This window comes from Molossus molossus, unplaced genomic scaffold, assembly GCF_014108415.1.
Source record: "Molossus molossus isolate mMolMol1 unplaced genomic scaffold, mMolMol1.p scaffold_m16_p_7, whole genome shotgun sequence".
NCBI classification, from domain to species: Eukaryota; Metazoa; Chordata; class Mammalia; order Chiroptera; family Molossidae; genus Molossus; species Molossus molossus.
In genome coordinates, this window is record NW_023425401.1 from 78,514,222 (window position 1) to 78,540,711 (window position 26,490).

At 37.6% G+C, this 26,490-nt stretch overlaps 1 protein-coding gene across 1 annotated transcript in view; it reads left to right on the forward strand.

Annotated features, from left to right (window-relative positions):
* The window catches only part of MET (MET proto-oncogene, receptor tyrosine kinase), a 220,287-nt gene extending 194,198 nt beyond the window's left edge, over nt 1–26,089 (forward strand). The window contains exons 20-21 of the mRNA XM_036246654.1: nt 25,429–25,565; nt 25,671–26,089. Coding sequence (XP_036102547.1) covers nt 25,429–25,565; nt 25,671–25,881 — 348 coding nt within the window. The 3' untranslated portion in view covers nt 25,882–26,089. The remainder of the gene's footprint in view (nt 1–25,428; nt 25,566–25,670) is intronic.
* Nucleotides 26,090–26,490: the final 401 nt, after the last annotated feature.

Below are 26,490 nucleotides of genomic sequence, written 5' to 3' on the forward strand. Positions count from 1 at the left end.
CCAGTGTCACCCAGACTTCACTAGGCATGCTTCTATTTAATTAATAACCAGGTTCATTAATTAATGGCATTATCTCCCCCTGAGAAAAAAGGAACCTCTTGTAATCTTACAAAGGAGAAATGAATGAAAGTCTCTGTCTTCTTGTAACTGCTTCAGGCTGTCAGAGTGACACAGACCTGCCTATCCCAAGGCTCAGAGGCCTGATGGAGGAAGGAAAAGAAAAAGGAAAAGGATATTTTATGCAGGGAAGAGGAATTTTGTAAAGTCCAAGTCAGTCTGATGTTCGTGGGAGGTGATATGGGTAATCTCCAGGAGGATGACACGTTGAATAAGCTAGCATTTTTGTTGCAGTCTAGAAATGACAAACTTGACAAGAAGGGTAAAAGGCATAATTTAAAAGTAAGGAGATTTATAACAACTAAAGGTCTAGTGAGAGGTAAAAACCCATGTGATAAAGGGAAAGATTAACTTACAGTGTCCCCAATTAGGTTGGAAGAGTGACTTCACTGGAGGCAAGTGTGTCACACCTGTCTGAAGCGCTTTTGTTCACTGTATTTAATCTATATTAAGATAAGGGAAATATTATAAGATTTCTCCCACGAGAAACTGTGGGCCTTTTCTGTCTGACCTGTTTGGGCAGAAAGGAAAAAGCATTTCAAGTGAAGACATAGACCATCCATGTTTCATTGACTCAACCATAAGTCCAAACCGTTGAGTCTCATTTCAAGAAATAGTCATGCAGATGGCTTTTAAAGTGAGGCCTATGTTGTATGAGTAAGCAATCAGGTAAATAAAGACACAGGCATACATTCTGTGAAAACAGAAGCAAACAGAACACAAAGGTTAATGCACACAGCAAATTAAAAACCAGTGGAAAAGATTCCAGATGCAAGGCTTCTGCTGAAATTAAAGCAAGCATTGATAATCCGATAGATTGTCTGCAGTTAAAACATCTCTGGTGATATCATCAGGTGCCAAGGCCTGTATGGCATACATGGGCACAGCCTTAAAAACAAAACTTTCTGGAGGGATCAGGTAGGGAGAAAAAGCTAAAAGAGTAATTAGCATTCCCTAGATTGGCAAATGCATTCTATAACTTTTAGAAACACAAGCTTCTTTACTGGCAAATACACTGACACTTTAAGAGACAGACTTCCATGGAGACAGGCATATAGCAAAATTCACTGATTTAGGAAACCATGGGTTAACTGAATTACACTGATTGTCTTAGATAGTTTAGGCTCAGATAAGATCTGTTTCTCAGAATCTGCATTTCAACAGATGGTTCAGATAAGTTTTCTTGGAGACAAGGTATTTGCATTACAAAGGCAGACAGTACCTTTTGACAAACCCAGAATAAAACTCCATGTCAGAGTGGGCTCTCTTGAGAAATGGAAATTGTATTATTGCTGATTTCAGGAAAAAAATCTAAAAGTTGAGGGAGGCATAAACACTGTCTTTGCTCCCTAGCTTCCTGTCATAGACCCGAATCCAAGGAGCCTATGATGCCTTAGCAACCATGGAACAGCATCCCACAGTTTTCTAACCTAATCTGACTGGAGGAATTGAGATTTTCCCACAGCCCGAAGTCTCTTCCCACACTTGAGATAGAGACTCTTCCTGAAACAGTAATACAATTGTCCAGGTATGAGGCCTTAAATCAACATGGAAGATTCTGAAGGTCTCTGACTTTATTGGAGACATTCATCCCATTGTCTGTCTTCGGTAGACGAAGTTTGGCCTTTTAACTGGCTTTTAACAGCTGGGCTAGTAACCTGTCACTGCCTCATATTTTTCTAACAGCCTCATTCCTTTAACAGGCTTGGTAGCATGAGACAGCTTCCATTAAGAAAGGAATGAGCATTCCCTGTTAATTTCACTGGATAGAATTTAATACCCCAGGTTTGGAGGTTAAATTCCATTTCCTGCCAGTTTCTAAAATCAGGTAACAAAAACCTTTTATTTCTCTGAGCATTTGTACATTTGCAGCTTTTCTCTATTAGCTATACTAATATTGGCCTGCAAGTGCAGGTAGATTTGAGATACTTAATTAAATTCCTGAACAAAGGAGTTCTCTCTCGTGCCTCTTGATGTGTTGCACTTGACTGCCGGCTTGCAGGGCTCTCACACTCCTGCATTTGTCCACATGAACCCCACACACAATGGACTAATGGACTGATTAACCAGGGTAAAAGCTAGGTCTCTGAGAGGCATAGAAAAAGAGAGAAATATGATTTCTAGAGCTAGGATTTAAAGCTAAATTTAATCAAAGTCATAAGGACCCTCAGCTCTTTTTTAATCATTCCTCAGTCTTAAGGGAGAAGGGCCAAAGACCTCTCTGGCTGCTTCCTGCTGAAAGAGGGGGGAGTTCAGGATTAGAAGAATGAAACTGTTTTACATTCAATTGAAAATATTGTTTTAGCTCACAATTACCATGAATACTCTGTTCTACTATAATGTTTGCTTTTTCCTTGGGAGCTCCGCTTTCTAGGTAGAAAATGTCTCATAATATCTTACCTGGAGCAGAACAATATAGGAAAACTTTGTCCTTTTTGACATCGTGAAAGAAAACCAAACTCTAATTCTGCATTAGTTTACTTTAGGTGCTTAAATTAACTTACTCTATTAAATCTATTTGAATATTACTCAGCTTAACCATACATAAAAATTTCTTTCTCAAGATTCCTGTTCCACAAAACTTCTACTACTTTTCTAGTCCCTCTTATTTTGTCTTTTCTTTTTTATCCTCACCCGAGGACATTTTTCCATTTTTTGTTCAGATAGAGTGGGGGGAGAGAGAGAGAGAAACATCCACGTGAAAGGGATACATGGAGTGGCTGCCACCCACACGACCCAACCAGGGCTGGGGACAAACTGCAACTGAGGTACATGCCCTTAGTGGGAACCGAACCCGGGTTTCTCTGGACCACAGGCTGACGCTCTACCGCTGAGCCAAACTGGCCAGGGCTTATTTTGCCTTTTCTTACTAGTTTAGAAACAGCCAACCTTATTTTAGGACAAACCACTTTCTACTAATTTCTCAAAAATATATTTCCATACATAATGCCTTCCTTTACTGAAAACTCACCTGATTTTCTTCCATATTAATTAGAATTTATAACCCTTAGAACCTTAATTTTTGCTGACAACTAAAATGTAAGTAATTAGCATTTTTTAGATTGGCAAATTTATTAATCTATTTCATAACCTTTAGAAATATAGATTCTTTTACTGGCAAAGCACAAAATGTTTTAATTAGCAGATCTAAATATATCATTTAGTTTATCTTTAATAAGAGGTAATGGTAAAAAACTTGGACTTATCTAGCAATTAATTTTTCTGTATTTCATGTTATTTGGAAATATCTGGACATTCAATAATTTTTAACATTTATAACTTAACTTAGTAAAACTCTAAAATTTCAAGTTACCAAAGAGATTTAGAGAACCATTTAAGTAAACATAAAATACAGGATGTGGCACAAGTAGGTTTAGAGTTGTTTGTATGAGAAAAAATATAATACTTAATAAATAATAATACAAGAATAAACTCTGGCCCTGGCCAGTTTGGCTCAGTGGTTAGTGTCAGCTTGTGGCCCCAAGTGTCACGGGTTCAACTCCCGGTCAAGGGCATGTATCTGGGTTGCAGGTTCAATCCCCAGCCCCAGTCAGGGTTATGTGGGAGGCAAATAATCAATGTGTCTCTCTCACATCACTGTTTTTCTTTCTCTCTCTCTCTCCTTCCCTCCCTCCCACTATATCTAAAAAAAAAAAAAAAAAAAAAAAAAAAAAAAAAACAATGGAAAATATCTTCGGGTGAAGATTGGCAAAAAAAATAAAAATAAAAGAAGTCTATTTCATGTACTCACAACTGTAAACCTACTTTTGCCTCACTTGTATAATTGTTGCCAAAGAGTTTACATAAAAGAAATTTCTTGTCCAATTACATTTATTTAATTTACTTCCTCCTAACAATTAAGTTTAGGTGACTTATAAAAAAATTTTTATATCAAGTTTTTGGGGTTCTTTTGCTGACAAATTTTGCAACATAGATAACATGAACTTATTTGACTAATAAACCCAGGTAGAATAAAAGTATTATTTAATGCTGGTGATTTTAAAGATATGCCTATTTAACCAAACCAAACTCAGAACCAGCTTTAGTATTACATATTTTCCCAGATCATCTAATTCTGAAAAGCATTTGGGTTAGTCTGTAATATTTTTGAGAATTCTCATATAAGCACTTGTTTGTCTAAGCCAATTTAGTATTGCAAATTAACATTACCATTCAGAGGTGGGAATATGCTATATCTAGAACTTATATACATAAACATAGAGATAAACATAAAGAGAGATCAAATAGCTTTCATTTAATTCCCAACTTTCGGTGTCCCAGGTTCAAAAGGCAAAGGACAAACTGCATCCAAGCTATATTTCTGGTGGATGGACTAAGTTAAGATATTGTTCAGGTGACCAAAGCTTTACATACTATAAAACAAATAACATTGACAAACAGTACATATCACTCATTCACATTCATATATTCCCCCCTACATACACAAATACAATACTTTCATATTTAACCTGCCAGCTCTAGACCAAATTAAAAACTGATTTCAAGTTAAAAACAAAATTCCTAAGCCAGTCGAGCTTCTATACACTCCTTCAAGGTCTACTGCAATGCAGTTGGCATTGGCCCCCCTTTCCACAGATTCATCAAATAACAGATACAGTTCCAGTAATCAATTCTAGTTGCTAATTGTAACCTTTTAGGGTCCTTTCCTTAATACAACCAATAGGGGGACCCCAAACCAAGTCAAGTGAGTCCCTCAAGGACCCAACCAAAAGTAATGGGGGGAATGGCCCTGAGGTTGTCACCCATGAAGTTACTCACCAATAGATGTCTCCTAATTTTTCTCACAGTAAATTGAAAGTGCTGTAGGTCAGCCATGCCTAGTGGGCACTGAGCACTGCAGGTCCATCCCTGGAACAATCAATCCAGGCAGCTGCTCAGACAGTACCTGGAGAGACCACCACTGACCAGGGGTCGCTAGACTGCGAGCAGAAAGCCCACTCAGGGCTGAGTCCCATCTGAGTCGCCATTTGTTACAGAACAGAAAGAGTTCATCCACCCGGCTCTAGCAGATCCAAACACTAAACCCTGAGAATTGCAGTAGAGAAATCATTTGGCTATTTTATAATGAATGGTGACATCCTGGAGAATGGGAAGCTAATGTTCAAAAGCCCGAATTCCCTAATGGCATGTAGGTTATAGAGTATATAAAGTAAAATCACAAGACACTGTGGGTTAGGTATTGGGAATCATGCTGGAAGTTGATTGGTTGGAGTTGAGGTAGTGGTCGAAAATCATTTCTTTAGGTCTTGAGGACAATTCTGAGGTCTGTTCCAGTGTCCCTCTGTCCTGGTTTTATGGGAAATTAGCCAGGGGATTATTCCACTTTAGGGTTTAGGAACTGGAACATAATTTAGGTCAAGATGTTATCTTTAGCCTCCCAGAGGTTCAGACCATGTGATGGTTAGTCAGGTCCAGGCTATTGTCTTCTGCTACCTCAGAGGTTGCTGATTATCCAGGGGAAAAGCTAGGTCTCTAAGGTTTATAGAAGAAAAGAAAACAATATGGTATCTAGAACTACAGTTTAAAGCTAAATTTAATCATAGTTAAAGGACCCTCAGTTTCAAAATGGGCCTTAAACGAGGATGTAATGGGCAATGAAATAAACAATACCTATACAGGTGAGACAAAGAGGCCAAAAAAATACACATCTTTAACGTTCAATAGAAACAGTAAGCATTGGGTGATTTGCAAAAATGAGGGCACAAAGTAGAGTTATAAAAATAAACTGAGAAAAATATCTTCATACTAGATCATAGAGGTCCTTAGAAAGCAAGCTGGGGAGTCTGGAATTTTTTCTCTGTCGTGTGAAAATATTAAAGTGTAATTAGATTAGACTACAGTCTTTCTTCATTCTGTAAAATGATTTGAGAGGAGTTAGATACAGAAAGACACCATGAGAGATAGAATTTGAAATAATACAGAAACTGTGAGAACAGAAAGGAGAGAAGGAAAGGCATCTCAAAGGTAGAACCAACAAGCAGCAAGAAATTGATAGAAATTAAAGATGAGCAAGTTATATGCTTATGCAGTAACAAATATATAAAGCACAGAAGCAAGAGCTGGTGTAGGAGGAAAAATACCAAGTTGAGCCTTGAATATATTGGGCTTGACTTGTGAGAGTAGGATATCTAGGCAGAAAGATCTATTAGGCAATTAGAAATGCTGATCTGCCACTTGTACAGCCTCTTTAATTGTATTAGTCAATTCAGGCTTCAGTGACAAAATACCATAGACTGGGTGGCTTAAACAACAGACATTTCATTTTTCACAGTTCTGGAGGCTGGAAGTTTGAGATCAGGCCAGCCTGGTTCAGTCAAGATCAGAGAGCCCTCTTCCTAGTGGCCACCTTCTCACTGTTTCTCTCCTATAAAAGCACTAATCCCATCATGATGTCCCCTCCACCGTCTCTTATCTAAACCTAATTATCTCCCAAAAGCCCCACCTCCTAATACTGTCACACTGAGAGCTTCACCATGTGAATTTTGAGAGGATACACTTTAGTCAGTGACAGAGGTCAAGTCTAGAAATATCCTTTTGAGAGTGCAAGAGTAATTATTAGGGAGAACCTATGTATACAAAGTGAGGAAGAAAAACAGAGAGGTAGGAGACTCAGGAGAAGAGACTGTCATGAAAGCCAGAGAAGAAAAAGTTTCAAGAAGAAATAGGATACTCAACAGGGTCCACTGTTAATCATTGCACAAGAAGGGTCTTCGAAGCTCAGTAACTTCAGAGGTCTAGAGTGTGCTGAGGAGCCTGGGTGTTGAGTGGACTAGAGAGTATACATATTCTATTTGCATGTACAGTAAACCCTCTATTTTATGGACTTCAATTTAACAGACTTCAATTTAATGGACAAAATTTCCAATCTGTATGTCTTATGTGAAAATTAACACCCTGTTAATTTTTAAGTGCCTTTAACCAAGATTTGCTATAATTAAATTAACAGGGTTTTTTTGTTATTAATTCACTGTTATTTTAACAAATTTACTGAATAGGTCATATGTTGGAAAAAACACCAGTAATTTTGCCTACATAAATAAATATTACATGTCTACAACTATAGTCTACATATTTAAATCCAAGAGTCACTGCTCATAAACAAGTTCAGCAAATGATTAGCACATGATCACACTGCATTGTGCGCAATAGGTAATTGGTTCTGTTGTTGTGTGGCAGGACTTTCTGCAGCAGTTTTAACACCTGACGGCTGATGTTCAGTTGTGCACTAAGCCATGCCCCAGCCATGTGCATTTGTCACAGCACTCGCAGTGACTGGTGAATGCATGCATTTACTACACCTATTCAATATAAATTTAAAATCACTGTAATACATATAGAAAACTTTGTGAAATTAAACTTTTCATACATCTTAATTATACAAACTTTGTCTACATAAGTGAAAAGAGGTAAACTATTTTGTCATTTATTAACATATGCTTTGGAAAACCTACTTTAACAAACACCCCCTTGCCCATATTAGTCCATTATATTGAGGTTTTACTGTAATAAATCAAGAGGACTAGGCTGTCTAGAGGTAGAGAGACATTGATATTTCAGTCCTTGGGGATAATAACTGAAAAAGGAAAAAGCACAAATCCACATCAGCCAACAGAGTGGTCAGAAAATAATGCTAATGGAGAGGACTTCAAAATAAAAATGGTTGGCAGCTATTGAGAGATAACAAGGGACAGGGATCTAAATGAGGCTTTGGAATTGAAAAATCATTTACCCTCTTCCCTGTGAATCAGCATGAAGGATAGGTGTGGCCTTGGTTGGTGAGAGTTTCAACGAAATTGTGGTCTTCAAGAAAAGCCTAGTTTCAGCTATTATAAGGAGACATTTTAAAATAAGTTGGGGGTGACTTGGGAGTTTGTTTTCAATAAATAAGTTTGTCCCAGGACATGGTGGAGGAATTGGATTTAAGAGTAGATAAGAATGATAAGAGAATGCGATAGCACATGGTAGAGCATAACACCTGGTATTCTAGTCCTGGAAGATTCTGAAAGAGACAACAGAAGTGGGTACTAGAGAGGTAGGCTGAGGACATATTTGTGATGGCACAGGTAGTAGCATAAGGTAGGGAGATTTAACCCAGCCTCAAAAAACATACTGTTCATTCAGACTTAACTGTTAGTCTACCATTATGAGCCAGAAGCAACTGTTACAACTCAATAAGACAAAATACCTAATTTTTAAAAATAGGCAAAAGATTTTAATAGACATTTAACCAAAAATAAATATGAAAAGCCAGTAGTAAGCACATGAAAACATCTGCCCACACAAAGGCTTGTACATGAATATTCACAGTAGTAGGATTCATAATAGCCAAAACCCAGAGCAATCCTGATGTCCATCATTGGATGAATGGCTAAACAAAATGTGGCATATCTATACAATGGAATAATATCATTGAGCAATATAAAGGAACTATTGATGCATGCTACAACATGGATTAACTTCAAAAACATTATGTTAAATGAAAGAAAGCAGATTCAAAAGATTACATGTTGAGCCCTGGCCAGTATGGGTCAATTGGTTGGCTGGCTGAATTCCTAATCAGGGCACATACCAAGGTCATGGATTCCATCCCTGGTTGGGTGCATGCAAGAAGCAACCAATTGATGTTTCTCTTTCACATTGATATTTCTCTTTCTCTCTTTCTCTTTCTTTCTCCCTTCCTCTCTCTGAAAAAATAAAAATGAATAAATAAATAATATACACCTCACTTTTTAAAAAATACAGATTACATGTTGAATTATTCCATTTACATGAAATTTCTAGAAAGATATAAAATTATAGAGACAGAAAATTGAGCCTGGGGCTAAGGATGGGAGTGAATATGGGCATGGAGGAACTTGCTGCAGTGTTGAAATTGATCTAAAACTGAATTGTGATGATAGTTGCACAACTATATAAATTTAGTAAATATCATCAAGTATATGTTTACAACTGGTGAAGTTTATGGTATATAAATTCTACCTCAACAAAGCTGTTAAAACAAAAGGAGTCTGATGAAATTTTGGGTGTTCAAGGCAAGAGTTGGAATTTCTAAGCTTTTTGAATCCTCTGACACACATACACACCCCACTACCTCCACAAACATACATATACCACACGGAGGACAACACTTCTCCCAGAGCAGTTATCACTCAAATACTTAACTGGACATGTACATAAGCTTCTGCACATATGAGGTATTATATCTTTCTCCATATTGTCTCCAAACACAATGTTGTGCTACATGAAGGGTGAACCTGAGTAATCCATATAAATTGCTATTTTGGCAAATGGTTATTGCTTGCTTGGATAAATTGCATAAAGTTTTATTTCCAGGACAACACAAACTCTTGAGTGTTGAAATGGAACATTTCCAAAAGCATATAATAAGATGTATGTATGTTAAGACCTACCAGCAAAAACTTGCCTGCTTATAGAAAGGTCCACTTTCTTGCAAATGCCCATATGAAGTTTGACGAAAATCTGAATACTCTTCAAGCCCATTCAAAGAAAATACAATTATCCAGTACTATGCAGTGTTTCACATTTAGTATTGTTGCTTCTATTAAAATCAGTATTGACATCTCAGTTGTTCAGCCAGCTGGTTTCTTCATTCTTCTTCATTTTGTAGCATTTAACACTTTTGACTACTCCTTCCTTCTTGAAATTTCCTCCTCCTTTCATTTCTGGGATTCTGCCATCTGGTTTTCCTCTTGCTTCTTTATTGTGTTTGCTTTACCTTTGATAGCTTCTTTTTCTTCTCTCACATCCTACATGCAACTATCCCCCAGAATTTTGGTCTTCGGGTGTCAGGCTCCCTTAACCATTTCAAACCATTCCCATCAATAGTCACCTTTGAATCTCTCTTTCCAGATGTTTTCATCAGCATTACAAATTTACCATGTTCAAAGTCAAAATCTTTTCTGCCGACTGTCAATACCTGACTTCTTTATTTCTACTAATGGCATCATCATTATGCAATTTACCAACTCTTCAACTTTGTTGCTGTATAGTTCTTCAATGTTTAAAGAATGCATACATAAAAAATTTAAAAAATAAATAAAAAAGACCATGTAATTAAAAAAAAAAAAAAAATCCATATAGCTCTGCACCAGCATCACAATCGGGATATTGAACAGTCTGTCATTCCAGAAAATTTCTTGTGCCCCTTTGTGGACCTGGAAACCTCTAAGTGTGTTTTCTGTCTCTATAGTTTTACCTTTTATAGGATGTCTTCTAAATGGAATTATATAGTAAGTAGCTTTAAGTTTCAACTTTCACTTCCCATAGGGCACTTAAGAGTCATCCATGTTTTGTTAGTAGTATCCATGTATCAGTAGTTCATTTCTTTTTTTATTGTGTAAAAAATACAACATAAAATTGGCTATCTTTAATGTACAGTATAGTAACGTTAACTATATGCACATTGTTTTGCAACAGATCTCTAGAACTTCTTCATCTTATAAAATTGAAATTTCCTGTCCTCTGAACAACTTCCCATTTTCTTCTCCACCAGCCTTTTGGCAACCACCATTCTCCTCTCTGCTTCTAAAAATTTAATGACTTTAGGTACCTTATGTAAATAAAACCCTGTATTATTTATCTTTGTGTGACTGGCTTATTTCACGTAGTATATTGCCCTCAAGGTTCATCCATGTTGTAGCATATGACAGGATGCCAACTGTATGCTCTATGGAACTGTGGACACCAGCCATCAGCTCTACTGACCCCACTGCAGCTTAGTGCCACTGGCCCCGTAGGCTGCACGCCAGCCCAGAGCCACCTGCCCCACAGGCTCCACCATAGCCAAGAGCTGCTGGACCCGTCGGCCAAGCTGTGAACCAATGCCCCTGGACATATCAACCTACCAATGTGACTTTGCCCTAAACTACCAGACCACTAAAATGGGGAGACAAAGAAACAACCCCCAAATGAAAGAAAAGGAGGAATCACCAGAAAAGAAACTAAATGAAATGGAGGCAAGCAATTTGTCAGATAAAGAATTCAAAGTAAAGGCTTTAAGGATGCTTAAACTACTTAGTGAGAATTGCAAGCAACTTAATGAGAACTATTAGGAACTCAGTGGCAACTACATAGCATGAAAAAAAAGTAGAAGCTATGAATAAGAATCAATCAGAAATGAAGAATGACAGCTAAAATAAAGAATATTGTGGAAAGGAATCAATAGTAAATTAGAAGAATCTGAGAACCAACTTAGCAAATTAGAAGTCAAGGTAGAAAAAATACACCCAATCACAGTGACAATTGAAAAAAAAATATTTAAAAACAAGGAAGAAAGTTTAAGGGAGCTTTGGGACAACATAAAACATAACATTTGCATCATAGTGGTACCAGAAGAAGAATCAGAGCAATGAATAGAGAACTTTTTGAAGAAATAATGACAGAAAACTTCCCTAATCTGGTGAAGAAAAAAGTCACACAAGTTCAAGAATGACAGAGCCCCAATCAAGATGAACCCAAAAAGATCCACAGCTAGACACATCATAATTAAAATGACAAATGTTAAAGACAAAGAAGAAATTTTAAAGGCAGTGAGAGACAGAATGTTACCTATAAAGAATCTCCCGTTAGCCTGTCAGCTGATTTCTCAATAGAAAGACTTTGGGCCAGAAGGGAGGGGCATGAAGTATACAAAGTAATGAAAAGCAAGGGTCTGGATCCAAGACTACTCTATCAAGCAAAGCTATCATTCAAAATTTCAGGTGAAATAAAGAATTTTGCAGCACAGCTGGTGTGGTTTAGTGGACTGAACTTCATCCCATGGACTGAGAGGTCCCGGTTTGATTACCCATCAGGGCACATGCCCAGTTTGTGGGCTCAGTGCCCAGTGTGGGTGTGTGGAGGAGGCAGCTGATCAATGTTTCTCTCTCACATTGATGTTTCTATCCCTCTTATCTTTCCCCTTTCTCTAAAAAAATTATAAAAACATTTATAAGAAAAAAATTTTTTAATAGACAAAAAGACTAAAGAGTTGATTACCACCAAACCAGCACTTTAAGAAATGCTAAAGTGACCGTGGTAAGAAAAAGAAATAGTAAAAGAGAGAAACACAGGCATAGAATAAAAAGGGGGATTCCAAAATGGCGGCACAGTGAATAGAAGCTAAACAGACCATCTCCCAGGACCAAACTGGAATTACAACTAAAATAAAGACAAATCATCAGGAAAAAGCAACAGAAAGGCAGCTTGGAGGACCATAAAACCAGGGACACTGACTCAATCCTGGTAGGATTGTGGAGGCGGGAGAGGGGTGCTGGGAGCCCACAGACAGCAGTGGTCTTAGCTGTGAGCAGCGTCCTCAGGTTAAACTCCCAAGCAGCTCCACAGCACAGAGCTGGGACAGATGCTAAAATAGCCACAGCCACTCACCTTGGGCTCTAGCAGAGGGAGGGCAGACTGGACTGAAACTCTGTGGGGACACTCGGGATTTGGAGGACTCTCAGAGCTTTCACTGACTTCTGGCCATGCAGGACAGTGGTCATCTTACTCCTTCCCAGGGCTCTGGGGAGAGGTGGTGGCCCCTCCCTTGGAGATTGAACCCCACCTGGTGGCCATTGAAATGCAAATTGAGGCCCATTAACAACCAATATCTGCCCCACCCTTTGGAAATACCCTTATGCTAAACACAAGAGGGAGTTTTTCAGTCAACTGAGAAGCCAAGGCTCTTCCAGTAACCACTGCTAATAGCCTCCAGGCAAAAAGCTAGAGGATAACTGTGTCATTCCTAGGTTAGCAACTCTACTGAGGAAAGTAAGACTTGACAGTGGTGGTTAACGTGGGTGCTCCCTTCCTCATCCAAAACCAGGAGAGGGAGCCACAAACAGCAGAACACCAACACCCACAGGGAAAATTTGGCAAGCTCCAAAGCCCACTGTGATAGCCAAAATGGTGAAACACAGAAACAAAAGCCAAATGAAAGAACAAGAGACCTCCACTGAAGATGAGATAAATGAGGTGCAGTTAAGCAAGTTAACAGAACTGGAATTCAGAGCCATGATCGTGAGGAATCTCAACAGCATGTGTAAGGACATTAGCACCATAAGTAAAGACATAGAAATGTTGAAAATCAACCAGTTGGAAATGAAAAACCACCAAGAAGAAATGAAGAATGATGTATCACAAATAAAGAACACATTGGAAGGTCTAATTAGCACAGTAGACGGAGATGAGGACCGGATCAGTGAATTAGAAGATAGGGTAGAAAAAATAAACAATCAGAAAACCAAAAGGAGAGAACAATTAAAAAACAGGAAGACACCTTAAGAGAACTGTGGGACAACTGGAAACGTAATAATATTTGCATCATAGGAGTCCTCGAAGAAGAAGAAAATGAGCAAGGTTAGAGAATATATTTGAAGAAATGGTGACAGAAAACTTCTTTAATTTGGTGAAGGAAGAGGCATTCAAGTGCAAGAAGCACAGACAGCCCCAAGTAAGAAGAACCCAAACAAACCCACACCAAGACACATAGTAATTAAAATGCCAAAAATTAAAGACAAAGAGAGAATCCTAAAGGCAGGAAGAGATAAGCAACAGGTTACCTACAAAGGAAACCCCATAGGTCAGCTGACTTCTCAACAGAAACACTACAGGCCAGAAGGGAATGGCATGAGATAATCAAGGTCATGAAAAACAAGGATCTGAATCCACGACTACTCTACCCAGCAATGCTGTCATTCAAAATAGGTCAAATAAAGAGCTTCCCAGACCAAAAAAAAAAAAAGGCTAAAGGAATACAGGAATACATTAGCACCAAACCAGAACTGCAAGAAATGTTAAAAGGACTGCTGTAATTAGCAGGAGAAATAGGAAGAAAAATAGAACCACACTAAACAAAAAATGGCAATAAATAATCACATATCAATAATCACCTTAAATGTAAAAGGACTGAATGCTCCAATAAAAAGACACAGAGTAGCTGATTGTATAAGAAAGCATGACTCATATATGTTGTTTACAAGAGACCTACCTCACAACAAAAGACTCGCATAGGTTGAAAGTGAAGGGATGGAAAAAAATCTTCCAAGCAAATAGAAAGAAAAGGAAAAAAAAAGCTGGGGTAGCAATACTTATATCTGATAAAATAGATTATAGAATGAAGGCCATAACTAGGGACAAAGAAGGCCACTACATAATATTGAATGGATCTATCCAACAGGAAGATATAACCTTGATAAACATATATGGACCCAATATAGGAGCACCAAAATATATTAAAAATTCTGGAGGACTTAAAAGGAGAAATCGATTGTAATACAATCATAGGAGGGGACTTCAACAACCCACTGACATCAATGGATAGATCCGCTAGACACAAAATTAGCAAGGAAACACAGACTCTAAATGAAGCACTACACCATGTAGATTTAATAGATATCTACAGAGAATTACATGCCAAAACTACAGAATTCACATTCTTCTCAACTGCACCCGGGACATTCTCAAAGATAGACCACATGTTAGGACACAAACTAAGTCTCTACAAGTTCAAGAAGATTGAAATATCAAGCATCTTCTCAGATCACAATGGCACGAAACTAGAAATCAATTGCAACAAGAACATGCAAAGACATTTCAACACATGGAGGCTAAATAGCATGTTATTAAACAATGAATGGGTTACCGAAGAGATCAAGGAAGAAATTAAAAACTTCCTGGAAACCAATGAAAATGAACACACAAAATCTATGGGATGCAGCAAAAGCAGTTCAGAGAGGGAAGTTCATAACACTACAGGCTTACCTCAAGAAACAAGAAAATTCTCTAATAGACTATCTAACTTCACAACTTAATGAACTAGAAAACAAACAAAAAGAAAACTCCAAAGAAAGTAGAAGGAAGGAAATAGTGAAGATCAGAGCAGAAATAAATGACATAGAGTCCAATAAAACAATTCAAAGGATCAATGAAACAAAGAGCTGGTTTTTCGAAAAGATAAACAAGATTGATGGGCCCTTAGCTAGACTCACCAAGATACAAAGCGAGAGAACCCAAATACACAAAATCAGAAATGAAAGAGAAGTAGCAACTGACACCACAGAAATACAAAAGATCATGAACAATTATATGGCCACAAATTCGACAATCTAAGTGAAATGGACAAATTTCTAGAAGCACATCATCTCCCAAAACTGGACCGGGAAGAGGTAAAAACCTTGAACAGACCAATAACAACAGAAAAAAATTGAAGCGGTAATCAAGACTATCCCAGCAAACAAAAGCCCAGACTCAGATGGCTTCACCGGGGAGTTATATCAAACATTCAGAAAAGAACTAACACCTATTCTCCTCAAACTATTTCAAAAAATTTAAGAAGAAGGAAGACTTCCAAACTCGTTTTATGAGGACAGCATAATTCTAATTCCAAAATAAGAAAAAGATACTACAAAGAAAGAATACAACAGGCCAACATCCCTGGTGAACATAGATGCCAAATTCCTGAACAAAATACTAGGAAATCAGATCCAGCAATACATCAAAAGAATTATTCACCATGACCAAGTGGGATTCATCCCAGGGATGCAAGGCTGGTACAATATTCACAAATGTGATACACCACATAAACAAAATGAAGAATAAAACCCACAAATTATATCAATAGATGCCGAAAAAGCATTCGACAAAATCCAGCATCCATTTCTGATAAAAACGCTCTGCATGTGGGAATAGAAGGATCATATCTCATCATAATAAAGGCCATATATGAAAGACCTACAGCCAACATCATACTCAATCGGCAAAAACTAAAAGCATTTCCCTTAACAACAGGAACAAGACAAGGATGCCCCCTTTCACCACTTTTATTTAACGTACTACTGAAAGTCTTAGCCACAGCAATCAGACAGGAAGAAAAAATAAAAGGGATCCAAATAGGAAAGGAGAAAGTGAAACTGTCATTATTTGCAGATGACATGACACTATACGTAGAAAACCTCAAACATGCCATCAAAAATCTACTAGACTTAATAAATGAATTTGGCAAAGTAGCAGGATACAAAATTAACATCAAGAAATCAATGGCATTCTTATACACCAATGATGAACTCACAGAAAGAGAAACTAAGAAAATCCCATTTACCATTGCGGCAAAAAAAAATAAGATACCTAGAAATAAACTTAACCAAAGAAATAAAGGACCTAATTGCAGAAAACTACAGGTCACTGAAAAATGAAATAGAGGAATATATAAAAAAGTGGAAGCACCTACTTTGTTCATGGACTGGAAGAATTAACATCATTAAAATGTCCATACTACCCAAAGCAATCTATAGATTCAATGTAATGCCCATTAAAATACCAACGACATACTTCACAGAACTAGAACAAATCCTTCAAAAGTTTATATGGAACCAAAAAAGACCTTGAATACCCACAGCAATCTTGAAAAAGAAGAACAAAGTAGGAAGGATCACATTACCAGATTTCACGTTATATTACAAAGCGACTGTAATCAAAACAGCCTGGTACTGGCACAAGAACAGGCATATAGACCAGTGGAAAGGAACAGGTAACCCAGAAATGGACCCAAGGCAATATGCTCAATTAATATTTGACAAAGGTGACAAGAGCATACAGTGGAGTAAAGACAGCTTCTTTAATAAATGGTGTTGGGAAAATTGGACAGCTACATGCAAAAAAAAAAAAAGAAACTAGACCATCAACTTACACCCTACACAAGAAGAAATTCAAAATGGATAAAAGACTTAAATGTGACTCATGAATCCATAAAAATCCTAGAAGAAACTGTAGGCAACAAAATTTCAGACATCATATGCAGCAGAATTTTCAATGATACATCACCTAAGGCAACAGAAACAAAGGAGAAAATGAACAGGTGGGACTACATCAAACTCAAAAGCTTCTGCACAGAGAAAGATACAATCATCAAAATGGAAAGGCAACCTACTGTATGGGAGAACATCATTGCCAATGATACATCAGATAATGGGTTAATTTCCAATATATATATAGTGCTCATACAACTCAACGAAAGGAAGACAAAGAACCCAATTAAAAAATGGGCAGAAGAACTAAATAGACACCTCTCCAAACAAGACATACAAATAGCTAAGAGACATATGAAGAAATGCTCAACATCACTAATCATCAGAGAGATGCAAATTAAAACAACAATGAGGTATCACCTCACACCTGTCAGAATGGCTTTCATCAACAAATCATCAAACAACAAGTGTTGGCGAGGGTGTGGAGAAAAGGGGACTCTAGTACACTGCTGGTGGAAATGCAGACTGGTGCAGCCACTGTGGAAAACAATATGGTTACCTCAAAAAATTAAAAAATTAAAAATGGAACTTTATTTGACCCAGTGATTCCACTTCTAGGAATATATCCTAAGAAGCCTGAAACACCAATCAGAAAGAATATATGTACACCTGTGTTTGTAGCAGCACTCTTTACAATAGCTAAGATCTGGAAACAGCCCAAATGTCCATCAGTAGATGAATGGGTAAAACAGCTTTGGTACATATACCCAATGGAGTACTATGCAGCTGTAAGAATCAAAGATCTTTTATCCTTTGAGATGACATGGAGGTACCTGGAAAGTATTATCCTAAGTGAAACAAGCCAAACAGAGAAAGACAAGTATCATATGATCTCATTTATTTGTGGAATATAATGAACATAACAGTCTGAGGAATGGGGTAGTCCTAGAGATGTGGAAGTGGGGTACAGACTGATAATCCCCAGAAGAGGAGGTGGTGGGGGAGAGATAAACCACAGAACTTATATGCATGTGTGCATGAACAATGGACATGGACAACAAATCTTCGGACAGGGCAGGGAGGGAGAGGGAGGAGGGAATCAGTGAGGGAAAAAGGAGAAACATCTCTAACAGAAATAAATTAATTAGTTAAATGAAAAAAATAAATAAAAATGGCGACAAATAAGTACCTATCAACAATATCTTTAAATGTAAATTGCCTATATGTTTCAATCTAAAGACATAGGGTCGCTGAATTGATACAAAATCATGACCCATATATATACTATCTACAAGAGACACACCTCACAACAAAAGACTCATACAGGATGAAAGTGAAGGGATGGAAAAAAATTTCCCAGGAAAATAGAAATGAAAAAAAAAGCTGGGGTAGCAATATTTGTATCTGACAAAATAGACTTTTAAATGAAGGCCATAACAGCAGACAATGAAGGCCGGTTTATAATATAACAAGAGGGATACAGCTAGAGGATATAACCCACGTAAACATATATATACCCAATATATGAGCACACAAATATAAAAAAAAAAAAAAAAACTTCTGGAGGATATTAATGGAGGGATCAACGACAATACATTCATTGTAGGGAACTTTTACACTCCACTGAGATCACTGAATAAATCTTCTAGACAAAAAAATAATAATAATAATCAACACTGGGAAACAATGACCCTAAACACTAGATTAAGTGGATTTAATTGACATTAATAGAACATTTCACCCCAAAGCTGCCGAATGTACATTTTTTCAAGTGCACATGGGACATTAAGACCACATGTTAGGACACAAACTAAGTCTCTACAAGTTCAAGACTATTGAAATCATATCATGTATCTTCTAGGGTCACAACGGCATGAAACTGGGAATCAAAAACATTTAAACACATGGAGACCAAATAGCATGATATTAAATGATGAATGGATTCACAATGAAATCAAGGAAAAAATAAACTTCCTGGAAACAAATGAAAATGAATACACAACCCATAATCTATGGGACACAGTGAAAGCAATCCTGAGAAGAAAGTTCATAGCAATACAGGCCTACCTCAAGAAACAAGAAAAATTTCTAATAAATTATCTAACCCTACAACTTAAAGTATTAGAAAGAGAACAAGAAAAACCCAGAGTAGGTAAAAGGAAGAAAATAATAAATATCAGAGTGGAAATAAATGACATAGAGACTTAAAAATAAAAATACAACAGATGGCCCTGGCTGGTTTGGCTCAGCAGTTAGAGCATCAGCCCGTGGACCAGTGAGTCACAGGTTCCATTCCAGTCAAGAGCTCGTACCTCGGTTGCAATTTGTTCCCTGCCCTGGGTGGGGTTGTGCAGGAGGCAGCCACTTGATGTGTCCCTTTCTCATTGATGTTTCTCTCTCTCTCTCTCTCTCTCTCTCTCTCTCTCTCTCTCTCTCTCTCTCTCTCCCTCCCCCCCCTTCTCTCCCTCCCTCCCTCCCTCCTTCCTTCCCACTCTATCTGAACAAAAATGGAAAAATGTCCTCAGGTGAGGATAAAATAAATAAATAAAATAAAATAAAAAAACAAAAGATGAATGAAACTAAGTGTTGATTCTTTGAAAAGATAAACAATATCGATGAACCTTTAGCCAGACCCATCAAGAAACCAAGAGGACCCAAATGAAATAAAAACAAAATAAATGAAATATCAACCAACACCACAGAAATACAAAGGATTGTAAGAAAATACTATGAACAACTATATCCTAACAAATTGGACAACCTAGATGAAATGGATAAATCCCTAGAAATGTACAATCTTTTAAAACTCAATAAGGAAGTTTCAGAAAACCTAAACTGACCAATAACAACCAAGGAAATTGAAGCATTACTCAATAAACTCCCCACAAACAAAAGCCCTGGTCCAGACAGCTTCACAGGGGAGTGTTACCAAACATTCAAAGAACTAACACCTGTCCTCTTCAAACTATTCCAGAAAATTCAAGAGGAAGGCAGACTTCCAAGCTCCTTTTACAGGCCAGCATTATCCTAATTCCAAAACCAGTTAAAGACACTACAAAGAAAGAGAATTACAAGCCTATATCCCTCATTAACATAGATGCTAAAATCCTCAACAAAATATTAGCAAACATGATCCAGCAAAATCTTAAAAAGATGATACACCAGGATCAAGTGGGATTTATCCCAAGGATGCAAGCTTGGTACAATATTTGCAAATTAACAAAGGTAATACATACACAAATTGAAAGATAAAAAAGCACATGATCATATTAATAGATGCAGAAAAAGCACTTGACAAAATCCAATACCCATTTTTGATAAAAACTCTCAGCAAAGTGGGAATAGAGGGATCATACCTCAACATAACAAAGGTCATATGTGACAATCTAATTAAAAAATGGGCAGAGGATCTGCATAGACACTTCTCCAAAAAAGACACATAAATGACCAAGAGATGCCCAGCCAGTGTGGCTCAGTGGATTGAGTGTCGTCCCATAGATTGATAGGTCCCAGTTCAATTCCTGGTCAGGGCATATGCCCAGGTTGCAGGCTCAATCCCCAGTGTGGGGTGCACAGAAGGCAGCTGATCAGTGTAGCTCTCTCACATCAATGTTTCTACCCCTCTCTCCCTCTCTCTCTAAAAAAAAAAAATCAATAAAAACATTTTTTTTTAAAAGCCAAGAGACATATGAGAAAATGCTCATCACTAATCATTAGAGAGATGCAAATTAAAATGACTGTGAGGTATCACCTCACACCTACCAGAATGGCTACCATCACCAAATCATCAAACAAGTGCTGGCGAGGATATAGAGAAAGGGGGATTCTAGTACACTGCTGGTGGGAATGCAGATTGATGCAGCCACTATGGAAATTACTATGGTGTTTCCTCAAAAAATTAAAAATGGAACTGCCGTTTGACCCAATGATCCCACTTCTTGGAACATGTCCTAAGAAGCCTGAAACACCAATCAGAAAGAATATATGTACCCCTATGTTCATAGCAGCACTATTTGCAATAGCTAATATCTGGAAACAGCCCAAGTGTCCATCAATAGATAAGTGCATAAAAAAGCTGTGGTACATATACACAATGGAACACTATGCAGCTGTAAGAAAGTAAGCTCTCTCTTACCCTTTGAGACAACATGGAGGGACCTGGAGAGTATTATGCTAAGCAAAATAAGCCAGTCAGAGAAAGACAAGTACCACATGATCTCACTTGTTTGTGAAATATAATGAACAAAATAAACTGATGAATATAATAGAAACAGAGGTATGAAAACATGGAACAGACTAACAAACCTCTGAGGGAAGGTGGGGCAGGAAGAGATTAACCAAAGAATTTACATGCATTACCCATGGACACAGACAATAGAGTGGTAAAGGCCTGGGGCAGGATGGGAACCAGGAGGTGGGGACAATGAGGGGAAAAGGAGAAGGACATATGTAATATTCTCAACAATAAAGATTTAAAAACAAATTCTTTTTCAGTTATTTTGGTTATATACAGATATGGGATTGCTCAATCATATAATAGATCTAATTTTAATGTTTTAAGGACCCTTCATACTGTTTTTCATAGAGCAATTCACTCCTTTTTATTTCTGAGTATTGCATTGTACAAATGTACCATGTTTTGTTTACATTTACCATCTGAGGGACATTTGGGTTCTTTCCAGTTTTAGGTAATTACTTATATGTAATTATACAGCCTTAACATTTGCTTAAAGGTTTTTGTATGAACATAGTTTTTATTTCTCTTGGGTAAATATCTAGAAGTAGAATTACTAGGTTGTAAGATAGGTGTTATATTTAGCATTATGAGAAACTGCCACCTGTTTTTCCACACAGGCTGTAGCATTTTATATTCCTACCAGTAAGTAATACATAAGACTTTCAGTTGTTTAGAATTCTTACCAGCACTTGCCATATCAGTTTTGGGGGTTTCAGCCATTCGAATAGGTTGTAGTGGTATTTCATTTTATTTTTCATCTGCATTCCCCCAATGACTAATGATGTTGAGAATCTTTTCATAGGCTTGTTTGCTATTCTTATACCTCTATTAGTGAAGTGCCTACTAAAAACTTTTGCCCATTTTATTAAGTTTTAGAGTTTATTTTCTGGGTTCTTTTTTATCATTGAATTATTGAATTCTGTATATATTTTTCTAGCATGTGTCTTTCCTTTTTATTATTTTACTGGTATCTTTCAAAGAGTAGAAGTTTATAATTTTATTGAAAATTTATCAATTTACCTTTTTTTTAATCAATTGTGGTTTTTTACAAATTTTGTTGTATCTTCTTCCCTACTCTTGGAATATTCAAATTTGGCTGTCCCTATTCCTTGCTTAACCTCAGTAGTGACCCTTTCTATCACTTTTTGTAACTTATAACAGTCTCTCACATCTAATAAGTGCTTTGATCTTTACCTTTTTGATAAAGTTGGGCAGAGATTCTTCAGATGAGCTCACTTCTAGTGCTTAGATGTTCAGAATGGCTTGACTCTTCACACAGTAAGTGTAAATGGTAGCGCTTTCCTGTCTTGAAATTAAAACTGACTTGTTTCCATCATTCCTAATGCATATTCACTCACACCTCCTTCTATCCCTTTCCCCCTATCTTCTCTCTTGGTTCAACTTCAAGCTTCTCTTTTGATGCCCCTCCCCCATTATCCTGTCAATCCTAAACTGTTAAGGAGAAGGGCTTTTCCTGGAAACTGCCACCCTCTCACCTATTCTGTCCCAAGAGTCTTCCAACTCGCCTCTGTATCCAAATTATTGCTCAGACATTTACCCAACTTTGCCCCCTTTTTTGTGAATTTGCCTCCAGACAAACCTATAGCCTAGGCTAGTGGTTTGGGAGACCTTATCACAGACAAGTAATTAGCCCCTAAGAACTTTGGTTTCCTCATCCCTAAAGCATTTATAAAACCAATTACATTACAGGGTTATAGCAGGGTTGTTATAGGGATAAGATAATCTTTTTTTTCAATCCTCACCCAAGGATACTTTTCCATTTTTGTTCAGATAGAGTGGGAGGGAGGGAGAGAAGGAGAGACAGAGAAACATCTATGTGAGAGAGACATATCAGCTGGTTGCCTCCGGTACAACCCTGACACACGGCTGGACGAATCACAGATGAGGTATGTGCCCTTGACTGGAATCAAGGGCCAATGCTGTAACCGCTGAGCCAAACTAGCCAGGGCGATAATCATTTTTTAAAAGTTATGATGCCTCTGCCCAGCTCATTATATGACACTTTGCATCTCCCATCACCCTAATTTGGAAGTTCAGCCTTACATGCTTCCGTGTTCCAGTATGCAGTAGCATTCTTCACCTCTTCCTCTTCAGAAAACTCCTAACTGGTCTCCACCTAATGAATCAGCTTCTCCTATTTGTCTAAAACATAGTGTTTACAAGATGCAATCTCCTGGAGTTCAATTTCAGTCATGTCCCATTGATTTCACTTTCACCATTCAGAAACTCTACAGCACAGTCTCCTTTAAACCTTATCTATCCCTCGTACTTTCACCTCGTCCACACACCAAACAGTGACTGTTGTACTTACAGTTCAATAAAAACATGTGTACTCTCACCCCTAGGCCCATTCCTTCTATCCAGAACATTTGCTCTCTGCCCTCACATTACATGTACCTGTAAAACAAATTCTTCCTTGACTTCAAGACCCAGTTTACTATCACTTTCTTCCTGAAGCCTCTCTCAGTACCCCACTATTATCTCTTTAACTTTTCACATTTGTACCTCTTTTCTATTATTGCTCTCTTGTTATATGTTATAGTTCTATATAACAGGTAATTGCATAATACTCTTAACCCTGTTTAATCAGCCTTGGGGCTTATCCAGCAACTTGGGGAGTAACCTACTTGTATACTATCAAGAGTCAGTAGATACTTGTTAAATTGATTTAAATTTTAATGCAAATTTTGGAACTTGAAGGTTAACACAATGAAGTTGTCAGATGTGACTCATAAGATTTGCAGGCTTTGAAATCCTTAATTTTGAGAGGCTGCAGAAGACAGCAAAGTTATTTAGTTCCCAACTGGGAAGAAGTTTGGATCAAGGCTCAGTGGCCTTCAAGGGTTTTTACTCTTGGGCAAAAAGAAAGAGCCATTAATGGAGATTTGTATCAGCAATTACAGTATCTACCTGGTTTCTTTCTTTGGGCCAGTGTTCAAAGACATACTTTATTCTCCTTGTTGCTGAATATTATGAGCCACACTTGCTTCTCAATGTTATGTTGTCCTACTCTACCTGTCCATTCTGTATTCTCTTTTTTCTCCAAGCATCTTTTTTCTCAGGCCTCATTTCTCCTCGAATATACCTCTTAGTCTGTGAGTGTCCTGAAAGTGTTGCCAAGCAACAACTGATTTTCTGGATCTTCTGCCCAGATGTGACCTGCACATGCTGACTTATTCTCATTGTGTCACTTTCACCTTGGCACAGGTCCAGGAGAAGGGAAATGTGTGATCTGATGTGTTATTCCAAGTAGAGTGCTTTAAATCGAGAAATTACACATTTAGTCAAGTTCAGTAAACCAAGCAAGATCCAAGAACTTTTAGATGTTCATCCCACTCTGAATTAAAACTTATTAGAGAATTTTGAGCAAGTCATTTAACTTGTCTGTGTCCATGCAATCTACCTATAAAGTACTGATACAGCTGTTTCATGTTAATCTTCTCTTTTACCATTTCAAGTTACAGATATTTTACTGAAATTAGTTTTTAATAGAGATCTTTGTTGCCTAGCCATTTTATTACTTCTGGTTTTTAATATGAATTTTTTCTTAAACTGATTTAGGTCTTCTTTTTTAACATTAACTTTTAGATATGGTTGCATTCTTAACTATTTACATTCATTTGGAAATCCCACAAATTTAAATTTTGGAAGGCTTACTTGTCTTCCGTTACTAATAATCTAAAGTTTTAGTGAAGCTATTGAAAAGAAAAATAGAAACCTGATAATGCTTTGCCTCTACAAGAGAGAATTTAGAAATACTACTCTACTAACTACAGATTAAATCTTAATCATCATGTGGACTTCAGATAATCTTTTTGAAAACTTTACATTTGCTTCTAATCTAAACTTTATCCAATTCTGGTTTAAACAAATCATAAAATAAATGACTTACTAATTGGCTTTAAGGAAATGTTTTGCCCCAAACAGCAAGTGTATTGAATATACTAAGACAAGTTTAGTTAAGATTGCCTTTCAGCCCTGGCCAGTTTGGCTCAGTGGTTAGAGCGTCGGCCTGCGGTCTGGAGAGACCCGGGTTCCGGTCCCGCTAAGGGCACGTACTTCGGTTGCAGTTTGTCCCCGGCCCTGGTTGGTCGTGCGGGTGGCAGCCCCTCGATGTGTCCCTTTCACATCGATGTTTCTCTCTCTCTCTCCCTTCCTTTCTCTCCCTCCCATTCTATCTGTACAAAAAATGGAAAATATCCTCGGGTGAGGATAAAAAAAAAAAGATTGCCTTTCATATTTGTGCAGTCATACTTCTCACCTGAATTCTCATTTCCATTGTTTGGCTAGTGGTCCTTTGGCGTGCTTCTCTGGGAACTGATGACAAGAGGAGCACCACCTTATCCTGATGTCAACACCTTTGATATAACAGTTTACTTGTTGCAAGGCAGAAGGCTCTTACAACCTGAATACTGCCCAGATCCTTTGTAAGTAGGAATTCCAAAAGAATCTTTAGCTTTTACAATCTTTACCTTTACAGAAATGCTTGCCTTCAAAGAGTTTCTCACAGCATTTCATTTTTTCTGAAACAGGTATGAAGTGATGCTAAAATGCTGGCATCCCAAAGCCGAACTGCGCCCATCCTTTTCTGAACTGGTCTCCAGGATATCAACGATATTCTCTACTTTCATTGGAGAACACTATGTCCATGTGAATGCAACTTATGTGAACATCAAATGTGTCTCTCCATACCCTTCACTGTTGTCATCACAAGATAAAGTTGATAGTGAGGGAGACACATGATGGATGGATACACCATCAGCCCCCTTCTGATAAACATCGTAGAACTATTCAAACAACAGTCCACACCATGACCAATATTTTTTCATTGCCTAGCCATTGAAAGGCCACCAGATGGTTTTGCTTTTGCCAAAATTGCACTATTATAGGATCTTATATTGTGATTTTAATGACTGGGTTCTAAGGAATATCTCATCTGACAAAACATCAGAGCCAGAAGCTTGATCCCATAGGCCAATGGCGACCCTGCAGCTTTGATGACGCTCCTGTCATATTCAGGCCAAAATCTGAATTCTGGGTTGAAATTTTTAGAATCGTGGTCCCACCTGATTTTATATGGGGAACTGAGGCAATGAATTTTAAGGCCTTTTTGATCACAGAAAATCCAGAAATGGTAATGTCCGGGCAGCCCTAGGAAGAGGCTACTCATTTAGAATTAAAGTGTTTCGAAGAGCTTTCATGTGTTATATAGTGACTGACATTTTTATTACTGATGTTGTAATCTGCCTACTGGGCAAATATTCCCTTCTAAATTTTTTCATACTCATTCCTTTTATTGGAGAAATATCCATAGGCAATGCAGTTAATATTTCAAATCAGCAGGACACAAAA